Source organism: Poromitra crassiceps (assembly GCF_964638095.1).
Source record: "Poromitra crassiceps genome assembly, chromosome: 15".
In the NCBI taxonomy this organism is placed as follows: Eukaryota; Metazoa; Chordata; class Actinopteri; order Beryciformes; family Melamphaidae; genus Poromitra; species Poromitra crassiceps.
Window position 1 is genome coordinate 19,319,505 of NC_139634.1, and position 12,232 is coordinate 19,331,736.

General features: G+C 42.9%; 1 protein-coding gene across 1 annotated transcript in view; it reads right to left on the minus strand.

Moving 5' to 3' along the window:
* The window catches only part of ehd1a (EH-domain containing 1a), a 22,128-nt gene extending 15,422 nt beyond the window's left edge, over nucleotides 1–6,706 (minus strand). Inside the window, exon 1 of the mRNA XM_083651301.1 lies at nucleotides 5,974–6,706. Within this exon, the coding sequence (XP_083507427.1) occupies nucleotides 5,974–6,362 (389 nt within the window). The 5' untranslated portion in view covers nucleotides 6,363–6,706. The remainder of the gene's footprint in view (nucleotides 1–5,973) is intronic.
* Nucleotides 6,707–12,232: the final 5,526 nt, after the last annotated feature.

A 12,232-nucleotide genomic window follows, 5' to 3' on the forward strand; every position in this document is an offset into this window, starting at 1 on the left:
ACAGTAGCTGTGACGAACACAATGCAGCCAAACAAACATGTAGCCTACTGTACACACCTTTTTAAAGTAGGACTCAGATCACCGTCCGCAAGTAAACTTTCTTCCAGGCTTATAAACTCGTGACAAAAACCTCTTCATCTGTCCTGATGGTCGATTTTCATCCAACTGCTCTCAGTCCGACGTGTGGATATTATTATTTGCCATGAGATGTTAATTGATTTAGCTGGGCGTTATGCTGAGTCCTAGCGTCCTGCTAAGGGCTAGCTGAGTCCATGCCCAGCCATGCTGACTGCTGCTACTTCATAACGTTATAAACAAATTAAAACGACTTGAATTCACTTGAACACGTGTAACGTTACTCACACTTGGTTGAAAACTTCATGTATATACACGGCCTCAATCAGGTCTGCAGACTGCTGGGTGCGTTTGTTTGTGTCCCCGGCCGGCGCATGCCGGTGTGAATTCCACATGTTAAAAACAGTGTTGTTTGGCACGAAGGACCCCCGTCCAGCCAGAAAACTAGAGACTAAAACGAAGCTACACCTCACGTTAGTCGGCTGTGCAATGGAGAGGGGAGAGGAGGAAAGAATTCCACCCAAACCTAGTCCGCATTTTTTTTAAATAATAATTTGATCAAAATTGCACATGATCGACATGATTCCTTAACGATCAATTATCGATTTTCGATTACTGATGCCCATCCCTAGTGGCAAGAGAGCAGGACAAGCATAGATCTAGAGCTGCAACTAACGATTATTTTCATTATAGATTAATCTGGCGATTATTTTCTCAATTAATTGATTAGTTGTTTGGTCACTATAACACGTCAGAAAATTGTGGAAAATGTCGTTTAGTGTTTCCCAAAGCCCAAGATGACACCCTCAAATGTCTTGTTTTGTCCACAACAGAAAAGCCAGCACACAAAAAAAGTCCTTTTAGAGGTTTTAATTAGGGATGCACCGATCGATCGGCACGTGACCGGAAATGGCCGATTTCCACGTGATCGGCCTCGATCGGTGATCTGCGCCGGTCACTCTAAATAGCCGATTTTCAAGTGACGTGCGCGCACCCAAAAGCAGCGAGACCGAGACGGATGAGTTGCAGCCAAAACAAAAGCTGCCACTACACAAATGCCACAGCATGTCTTCATCGGTGTGGAGCCGCGGAGGGGCAGGGTAGGTTGGAGTCCACTCCAGTCTGAGCGGCTCGCTTCACCTCACTCACCCCTCTTCCCAGACCAGCATCCACATCACCGCTGCCTGCTGCTATCTGCCAGTCACGTTGTAACGTGGATACAGGAGAGGACTTTTGTTTCGTATTGCGAATAGAACGACGGACATAATAATAAAATGCATCGGACCAGTGTGCAAGGTTTTCTGTGCGAGATGATTTTTTTCGAATGGCGGATTAAAAAAAACGGACTGTGTGTAAACTACGATATTCAAACTGAGTCAACTCAAACTCATTTCCTCATCTAGGCTACTCAATAACAGCCAAATCCACAACTGTAGAGTGGGCATGGCTTCGAAGGTCTCTGGGCTCCAGAGCTATAGGCTATAAACTCCTTGTCCATGGATAACATTTTGACGTTTATTTATTTTATTTTATTCGTTTATTTGGCAGGGACATAGGCCTATACAAAAAAACATTAAACCCCATAGAGGAAGAGATGCTTTGTAACAGATTCAGCCATAGGCTACTTTCATCTGAAGCCCCTGTTCTGTTGCACGTTTTTTCTTTTGGAAAAGTAAATGCATGATAGCTGTGGGATATACTGGAATTAATTGTTTTATATTCATTGTATTTACACAAAAAAGAAAAGCTCTGTCCAGTAACCTGGAACACTTTTATTTTGAGATGTTTTTGAGTGAGATCGTCCTACCTCATGCAAATGATAAGAAATGTGACATGAATGTTAATTTTCTATTAAAGCAAAGTAAAAAAAAAATAACCCGTCAATTATTGTTCTTCGAAAGAAAATCGGAATCGGCAAAAATCGGTATCGGCAAGTCAGACTATTCAAAAATCGGAAATCGGAATCGGCCAACAAAATCGCAATCGGTGCATCCCTAGTTTTAATACCTTAGTAATACCTTAGCACTAGCAGCACAGCAACAAACAAGTTTCGGCGCGTAGTGTTGTGAAGAAGGCACTGAAGAACGCCTACGCGCCAAAACTTGTTTGTTGATGTGCTGCTGCCCCAGACTGACGCCCAAATTCCACTGGGTCCGGGTTCGGTCCGTCTGCGCTCCGGTACGTCTTCGGAGCAGATACGTTTCCACTCTAATCAATGTGTCAACTTCCACCTACTCCGCTGCGTTGCGTGTCTACTCCGTCCCAGCTCCGACGATCCGGAGCTCTCCGAAGCAGATACGCAAGCCTTCTATTTTTCACGGATGTCGGAGCAAAGCCGCAGCAAGTTGGGCGGAGCCAGGCCTGGAGTAAACAGGTCTAGAGGTGCTTACAGCATTCAAGATCAAGCCAGAGGACAAACATGGATGAGGAAAAGTTCATCATTGAAGTGGAAAACCACAAAATAATATATGACACGACACATCCTTTTTACAAGGACAACACCAAGCAAGTCCACCCCTCCTCTGCTTCTCCAGTTGGGAACAATGATCTTCTGCTTGTTTGTTGTTGTATTTATCCCACATACAAAATTGTCGCGTGCGATTTCACCGCGAGAACCTGTCGGTCTCGTTACTCCAGCTGTCTGGCGGAGCGGAGCCGTGACGTGCTCTGCGCGCAGCCGGTGAGTGTTGGCGGAGCACGGAGCAAAACCGGAGCACAGCCGCAACGCAATGCAAATGCACTCAGTGGAATCCCGGCGTAAGGTATTAAAACCTCTAAAAGGACTTTTTTTGTGTGCTGGCTTTTCTGTTGTGACTTGATATTACATGTGCCCTGCACTGAAGTTGCATAATTTTTTGGAGTGTGCTCGCTTTTCACTTTTTCCCTTGTTTAATTTTTTGGAGGGTGCTCGCTTTTCACTTTTTCCCTTGTTTTGTCCACAACCCAAAGATATTCAGTTTAGAGGAGTAAAGAAACCAGAAAATATTCACATTTTAGAAGCTGGAATTCGATTATCAAAATAGTTTAGATGAATTTTCTGTCGATTGACTAATCGATGAATGGTTGCAGCTCTAGTAGAATCCTCTGGTTTATCTGGGGGTGGAACAGGAGAATGTTGTAGATGTGGGAATCAGCTGACTGAGCTGTGTTTTCTCTTTTCATAAATAATAACTGCTTATAAGATGTGCCAGGCCCATCTAAGCCTGCTAGTTAAAGACTAATCCGCAGGCTGAATAACTATGGTTAGAGTGCTGCACAATCAAACTGTCATCACATATGATCTAACCACCAGACCCTACACTATGTGCTCCTCCCAGTTAGAAAAGGTACCCCCCCCCCCCCCCAATCAGCCAATTATCAAATTGACCCTTAATATCGCCCGTCTTCTTTTATAAGTAAAACAACACTCTCTAACTAGCCCATAGTAGAAAGCCAGTCTAGTAAATACCAATGGCCTTGTGTGAGGACAATGGAAAAGAGGCCAAAAACAGCCCAGTTCTGGATGTGGTGCTCGACAGCTAAATGTATGCATTGCCTGCTCACGGCTACATGCCATAACTGCAGCAGTTATGAATTAGGCGGGCCTACTACTACTCATACAGAGCTGTATAGGTCATGAACCTGCTATTGCAGTCATAATCACAAGTCCTGCTGGTATGAGCTACAAAAGGCTCTTGTAAAGCCACTGAACCCTCACTGTCCATCTGAGTCAAGATGTAGGCTGTATTCAAAGAAACCCACACGTCCCACGTGATTCCATCCAACAGTTTGACAAGCGATGCTACAATGGACAATAGGCTTTCTTTTCACATGTTGTTATCTGCTTCCTTGTGGAGTCTGGATGGAACAGGCTGCTCAAGCTGAGGGTTGACTCCTGCACTGTTGAGTCATAGCCCTCTGATGAGGTCAGCACAGGAAAGGGGAAACCCTAGTTTAAACTGCTATTTGAAATGGAAAATTAATTTACTTATCTGAGATCAACTGATACTGCCTGGCACAATGGAATAATTCATAAAAATAAAAATAAAGTACAAATCCCACTCAGTTTAATTGCACTCCAGGCAGACTAAAGTAAACACTCTGAATAATTGAGGGAAATAATTTCAGTGAATATAATGGGAAGGGCCTAATTGGGAAGTGTCAAACTGAGTGAATTAGCTTTGCCTTGTTTGTCCTAATTCAGCATATGGCTGCACAGCTCTGCTGATAATCTGAAGCTAAAGGGCCAGATTAGATCATGACTGTACACAAGTAGTGCGTGTGTGTGTGTGTGTGTGTGTGTGTGTGTGTGTGTGTGTGTGTGTGTGTGTGCGTGTGTGTTACTTAGCCATCTGTTTGGCTGGCTCCTCCTGCACAAGGTGACACCTGACCATACGGACTGCTGTGGAGAGCGAGGGGATATGCCTACATCCTCTAAACATCAGCACAGGAAACGGGCCTACAAACAATCAGTTCGCTATCTGATGTCATCATACACCCGCACAGAATAGACCGGAGACATTAAAGTGTTTCAAGACTTCATCTTCAAGTGTCACCATTCATGCTTTGCTCAGACTATTGATCATTCATAACACCGTGCTTGTGCTGTCTCACCTTGCAGTTTGTCTTTGGATATCTAGTGGGAGGCGCCCGCTTCATATTCCCAAGTGAAACACCGGCATTGTTTCCACTGAACATCTGAGTAAGGCCTCTGATTAATCTGACTTTTTGGCACGAGGGAAGCTTTTGCGTCAGAGTCTGTGTGTGTATCTGAAACTGAGTGTCAGCCTGAGTGACTCATCCAGCTTTGGGAAAGATTCTGGAAAATTCTCAGAGCCTCCAGGTCATTACATTACCTGCACAGAGGGAGCTCTAATCAGCTGGGTGTCTTTGTCAGAAACATCAGCTCAGTGGAACACCAGGTGCTGACTCCACAACAACCACAGCATTGACGCAAATAAGCAATGTCACAAGAAGATAGAAGATAGGCGGCAAAACCTTGAACCCATTCAGATAAGATTTCTGAAGACTTATTCACAGGCAGCGCCGCAGACATGGGAAGTGGCCTGTCAGTTGCTACTGATGTGGCAATCAGACTGTAAAAAAAGGTAGCAACTCTCATACAACCAGGGGGCATGAAACTCACGGCACCGTCATCCCGAGACAAGACAAGGCAAGGTCATTGATGTAACGTTGCCTGGCAACATCAATAACAACTATACTGGGGCATACCTATGTTCAAGGGGCCGGGCCGTGCTGTGACATCAGCACAAAGCAATGTGACTCTGCCTGGGGGCTGAGGAGCAAGAGGCTCAGTACAAAGTACAAGAATGTTCACCTGGAACATTTGGCACCGAATGGAAGGAAAAAGCCTGCTTCAACGTGCTAGGCTAATTCTGCCAGCTGGGATATCCTTTGTATATGGGATTGTTGGAAAGCAAATATCTGCCCTCTCCTTAGCCAACCTAGCTGTTGCCACTAAACACACGCATTCTCTTCAGATGATGAAACAGAGGGGGGAAAAAACACACTTGGCTCAGAGAGACACAGCTGGTTATTGTGCAACAGTATATTCTGTGGGTTTGTTTCAAAGAGTTTGCTACATGTAGAGGCTTGTAAAGGGATGAACTGAATCAAGACAGGATGTGTTATTATTATGGCACTTGACAAACGTCTGTACATACGATGACGACTGTACATAGGCATGAGAATAGTATTCTCTCAGTTTGATCCAGTCATTACTCAATACCATTGCTAGTATAATAGATCCTCAATACCTATGGGCTTTGTGCTACTCGGTGTCTGTAATCCTACTCTACTGTATTACATTTTTCACATTGCCTGCTCAGGCCAGGGTCTCCAGTAAGCTCATTAATGTGTTCTCTCCACTGAGGCGTGGGAACTTGGCAGAGGCTTTACCTGTTGAGGAATGCGTTGCCAAAGGCGTTGAGTTTGCGGAAGGGCTTTTTGGGGTCGACCACCAGAGCGTTGCCCGGTATCACCCCCTCCTGATCACCGTGCATCACCGCGATGAAAGAGTCCGTGGTCGGCTCGGGGCCGATCCGCATACCGGGGAAGTCCTGCTCCATCAGGTGCCGAATGAAGGTGGTCTTCCCGGTGGAGTACTGACCCACCAGGAGCACCATGGGCTTGTTGTCGAAGTCGGCATCTTCGAGTGCCGGGGAGTGGAAGTCGTGGAATCGATACGCGTCCTCCAGTGGGAATAGCTTGGTCCGGTAGAGTCGCCGCAGCCCCTCCGACACGTTTTCCCACAGTTCTGGATCTTTCTTTCCATTTTTTCTGAACATGGTGGTTTCTTTGCCCTTGTTAGGTTGACACAACGGTGTCAGTCTCCCCCTGAATAATAATTGGGTTGAATTCTGGTGGTGTGGTTCTGTCACACCGTCAAGAGAGTAGCTGCCTGCTGGAATGAAGCAACGTTGGGCGAGGTCTTGGAAGTTTTTGTCCCCTCCCTCTTCTTCGTTTGTTAGCTAGTCACACACTGCAAGTCAATCATTCGGGAAGGACACCCTCTTTAGCTTACGTTGGCTAACGTTGCCTAGCTAGTCCCTGCTGCAAATTGTTCTACTTATTCTCTGTAGTTATTAAATAGCTGGGCGTAGATGTCGCCCACACAAACGTTAACCCGGCTCTTTGCGCGGAGCTAAGCTATAAAGGAGCTAAGTAAAGTAGCCTAGCTAGCTACCGGCTGTCAGTTGTGTGACATCACCAAAGGATGACACGCAGATACCGGAAAAGTAATAAATATTTCACAATAAAAGCTGACTGCCTGCTGAATACAAAGAATCGATAAGAAATGAAAAGAAGTTGCAACATGGGGAGCACAAGACCCGCCATACTCTGCCTCTGATTGGCTGTCATGGCGTTTTCAGGCCAGAATGGTGGCAGCGCTGTTGCCATAAAAGATATATCTTGCCGTCTGTACACTTTGGTGAGTATGTTACACACTTTGACCCCAATCCCACAGATTTTTAATATTTTAATAATAACCCACTTTATATCCGCTATTCCTTAACCCAAGAAGATAATAAAGAATATTTATTTAATCATCCTTGTGAAACTGTGCCCCCCCCGAGACAGACACACACACACACACACACACACACACACACACACACACACACACACACACACACACACACACACACACACACACACACACACACACACACACACACACACACACACACACACACACACACTCCCATTAGCTTTCATGCATATTTTATTTTCTGTTTTGCATGTCGTTTTCAGACGGTTGGGTTTGTTTTACATCCAGAATTTAACTGAAATAATTTTCTGTCCCTGCGACATATGTTGGTGTGTGCTTCTATTGCTTGTGTACACATCAACAACAGAGAAATCTACTTGAATTGACCTCAGCTTCATAGTTGTATATCCTACTTATATGTAGTAGGTAATCAAGTGAGTGTTTAGTTAATCTCAGAACATCCTCACCATTGTATAGGCCTATACTCTTATAATGCCAATCATAAAAACTGAAAGTGAAATATTGCTCTTGTGTCTAGTTTTGATCTTGGTTTTAATGTCAGTTATATCAAATAGCAACACACACACACACACACACACACACACACACACACACACACACACACACACACACACACACACACACACACACACACACACACAATGTGATATGTGAGGTGTCTTCCAACATCTTTCTGTCAACTGTGTACAAAATAAATGATAAACAAACTGAGAGACAATTACAGAACTATCATTTCCTTTATTGCAAAGAGGTAACTGTACAGAAATAACCACGGAAAAGGAAAACAAGAAAGACAAGGTGTTACTTTGCACATCCACACTAACATGTGGAAGTCACATGCGTCAACTGGAAGGCTATACAGAAAGTCCTGGCAGTGTTTCGATGACAAGGGGTGTCCCTCCACAGATAACAGCAACTCCACTGGAGCCCAGAGCGTTTCCATATGGAGATGCTGTTACAGCTGGTGAGACCCACACAAACAGGAGAGTTGACAGCACATTGAAGACCATGTGATCGTGTTGCCAATCACTTGAAGGCAGGAGGAGTGCGTGTGCTCTGTGCTGCAGACCTCTACCATCCAGTGAGACAAAGAGAGAGATGTCATGTTATTTGACAGATGAAATGTAGCTACATTGTGTGAGTTTCCATTGACCTTTGCTTTGTATGATAATGTGTCTATGTGGAATGGGATTTTGTGTTGTTTAGGGTCAGCAGTTTCAATCAGAGGCCAGGAAAGTTGCCACAATATATTGTATATTGTTACCCTCATAGCATAATTGCCTATATTACCTATATTATAGCCTATTATAGCCTATATTGCCTATATTATAGGCAATATAGGCAATTATGCTATGAGGCTTATGATATAGCAACTGAAAGGTAGACATGTCTGAGTTACACACATGATGTCATACTGCCCTCTTTTGGTAAGCATAAACCTCTGCTGACTGCATGAAATCAGATCACTTTACTGCAAGTTTTATATCGGAGCCATCATGATAATAGTCGGTAAAACATTATACATGGTGCCTTTTTGTCCTCTGATGTTGGTTTTTACTGCTTATAAGATTACACCTCGCCCTTATGACAGCAATAAAATCAGGGTCATCGGCTGAATGAACGTGCAGGAGAGTACCAGGAGTCCGCAGGGTGTGCCATCCCGGTGAATGAATTTTAGCCCCACCATTGACTTCAATTAATCTTTGACTTACAGGCGTTGATGTGACTTTGAACAGAGGTAGTAAACATGAGTGTGGACCCTCCTGTACTCTTCATCTCCTTCGTTTCCCAGAATCTCTCTCGGGCTGATTCCGATTGAGCTTTGACCCATATCCATCCACTTCTGTGAAAAACAGAACCATAAAACAATTTAAGGGTACCATAAGTGACCTTGGTTCCCATTGCCTCCTTCAACTTTGTTCACCCTGCTGCCTCACCTGCTGCTGTGTTCCGTGCTACCTTTTATACTAATGCAGTGTCATACTGTAGGCATTAGGCACTGTTTGAGCTAGAATTACAGTAGAATGACTGTTCGCTGTTAGATCAAAGCACATTACAAAATTAAATACAGATCATTTGACATAGGCCTGGTCAATACTGTCACTATTCTTTCAGGACTAGCAACCAACTTTGATCTTAAAAGCCTGTATTTTAAAAGTGACTTCCTTAAACCGCTGATTCAGGTTTTTATGGTGATGGAGAGTTGACCCCATAATATTAGACTCTTGACTTCTACCCTTTTGAGAGTCACGTTGATTAAATCTGCATAGTTGATTATTTTACCCTACACTGATTATATTTCAATTGAAATCTATTATTGCTCTTATGAAGAGCAAGGTCCTCTTCTTCACACTCATGAATCTTCTGCAGCAGCTCAGTGACTGAAATGGAATCTAGATAGGCTACATTTCAATCACTGGGCTTGAAGTTGATTTGATTGAGTCTATTACCAATAGTTGTGTCCTTGTGCCTAATGAAACATGTTGTTGCTTAGCACTATTATCCAACAATGTGTTATCCAACATGCAAGTGTTTGTTGTCTGGCAACCTTTGCTAAAAGATTATATCTGAAAGCATTGGGAAGCTTTCTTCAGTTTCACAACAGTTCACAACTTTCCTCAGGGGCTATTTTGTCCCCCTCTTTGTTAGTAAACAGCCAATTCAATTTAACTGGGGAAGCAAAATGGCACAAAAGGAGGCAACATAAAGCTGTATGTTTCAGAGAATAAAATAAAGTCTTTCTGAGTGACTCGTTGCTGGCTTTGCTTGCAGTGTGACTGCATAGTTAATATTGAATCAGTAATAAGATATATTATAATACAAGAAGACGCATTGCAGGAAAATCTTGGTTCAACAAACTAGGACTGTCCTATATAAATTTACTCTTCACAGCTCTTAGAACTCAATGCACAGTGATGCGTCTATATTGTAATACGTTCATTTATTTAACTCTTGTTTGTTTAGCCACATTCGTGTAGGCTATATATGAGGAAGTACAGTATACTCACCAAGCACACGCTGTAAATGAAGCTGGATTCAGTTAGTAAAGCTCGTAAGTAAAGACAGATAAGAGAAAAAGACCAAATAAAAGCGAGAGAGTCAGTGACAGAAAACAAATAAATGGCAAATAAGACTGGAGAATAAGTGGATGAGACTTAAAAAAAGAGAAGAGAAGTCAGAAAGGAGTGAGGGCAGCCAGCAGGAGAGAGAGAAGTGTGTCCCTGTATAATGGCATACTGGTGAATGAGGGCTGCTTAAGACTGCGTGAGGGGGGAGAGAAATTAATCATTACACTTACTGTAAATATGTAACGGACCTGGCCTCCCCATAAAACTCAGCAAACTCTGCATTCTGTTTGAACACCCGCAGATACACGAGGATGGGACTATATCATACAAGGCAGCCAATAAGAAATCCGGCCCGAAAAACACTTGACACTGCGGTGTTCATTCAGTGTGCCATTGCTTCCTGCCTTTGCTGTCACCATTTCCACAGATAGCCTACGTGTGGGATAACCGCCATGAAAAGGTGAAAGGGAGAGATGGAGGTCATACAAATGCCAGGTGAACAGAAACATACAATGATAAACTTTCAGGTGATTTCAGCGACATAAAATTAATTCAGTGAAATTAGTGTTTGTCTATTAAGAGGGCTCCATTTACAATTTGCACATCCTAATGCAGAGAGAGAGAGAGAGAGAGAGAGAGAGAGGGCCGTTATCTCTGAATGTGGCTTTATCTCCTTAGCAAATTTTAGCATATCTCCTTAATTTCCTTTCAGATTACAATGTGTGACACATAATTTGAAATTTTACAATCTGCACTTTCATAATCTGTAAAAAACTGAACTGAACTGACCTCCGCCTACATGTGGGTCAACATACCAGCAGCTGTCACCTATAGCTCACAATAGGGCATTTTATACAAGTATAAGGTCAAGTAAAAAAAAAAAGTACATTTTGAAATGGTTACTATATGAGGCCATATTTCATCACACATTAATGTGATTGGGCTCTTTGGATTCACAGGAGCTTTGTAGCCATACCACATTTATATAATTCCACAACTGTTTTGGTACCACAGTGTGCATAAATAGGGAAACAAATCAAATATAATGGGTTAGTCTAAATGGTCGGGTCAAGGAACCCTATCGCGGGCCACATCTGAATATCACCTACCCCACTGAGAGAGAAAGAGAGAAACCAAACCAAATCCCCAACCAAATCATCACAAATCAAAAAGAAAACTATATTACCTATTGGAAGAATACCACAGAAAAACCCAAAGTAAATTAGGTTGCTATTTGGCCCTAAATCGAGATTACATGGTGGCAGACTACCTGCCCACTATTATTGACCCAAAACTGAGGAAGACATTGACCAGGTACAGACTCAGTGATCGATAGCCTGGCAATAGAAACAGGCAGACACCGACAGACCTGGCTACCCAGAGAGGAGAGGCTGTGTTCACTCTGCTCCCAAGGAGAGGTGGAGACAGAGCTGCACTTCCTGTTACACTGTGACAAATATAAATAAATTAGAGCCTCAATCTCCCCCAAAAGTAACCAGAAGTACAAAGAATTTGAAAACATCACGGACACATCTGCACTTCAATATCTTCTGGGAGAGAAACCTGAATGCCCCATTTTAGCAGCACATTATGTGTGGAGCTGCCATCAGCTGAGGGACAGCCAGTGGACAGAAGAGCCATCCACATCTGCCTGAAACACAGAACACTTAACATACTGTATTATTTGCACTAGCATCCAGTTTATTGGTTTGCGTGTCTAAATTTGTTGTTCCAAATAGCTTTTTTGGTCAACACTAATATTTTATTTGATCTTATTTTATTCTATTTGATTCTTCTTTGTTTTGTTTTGTTTTTCTCTCTCTTCTGAAGATTTCAAAATAACAACGGTCATTTACAGATTCTGTTAATTCTTAATTCTAATTCTGTTATCACCGTTTAATTGCCCGTTTATTACTGTTTTGTTATTATGCTGAATAAATTCTGGTCAACAATAGTCTTCTATTCTATTCTATCTTATCACATTCCATTTAAATTTATTTTCTCTTCCTCTTTGAATATCTTCAGATTTTGTGATTTAAGTTACTGGGTAACAAAATGTCTTGTTTTCTGTTTTTGA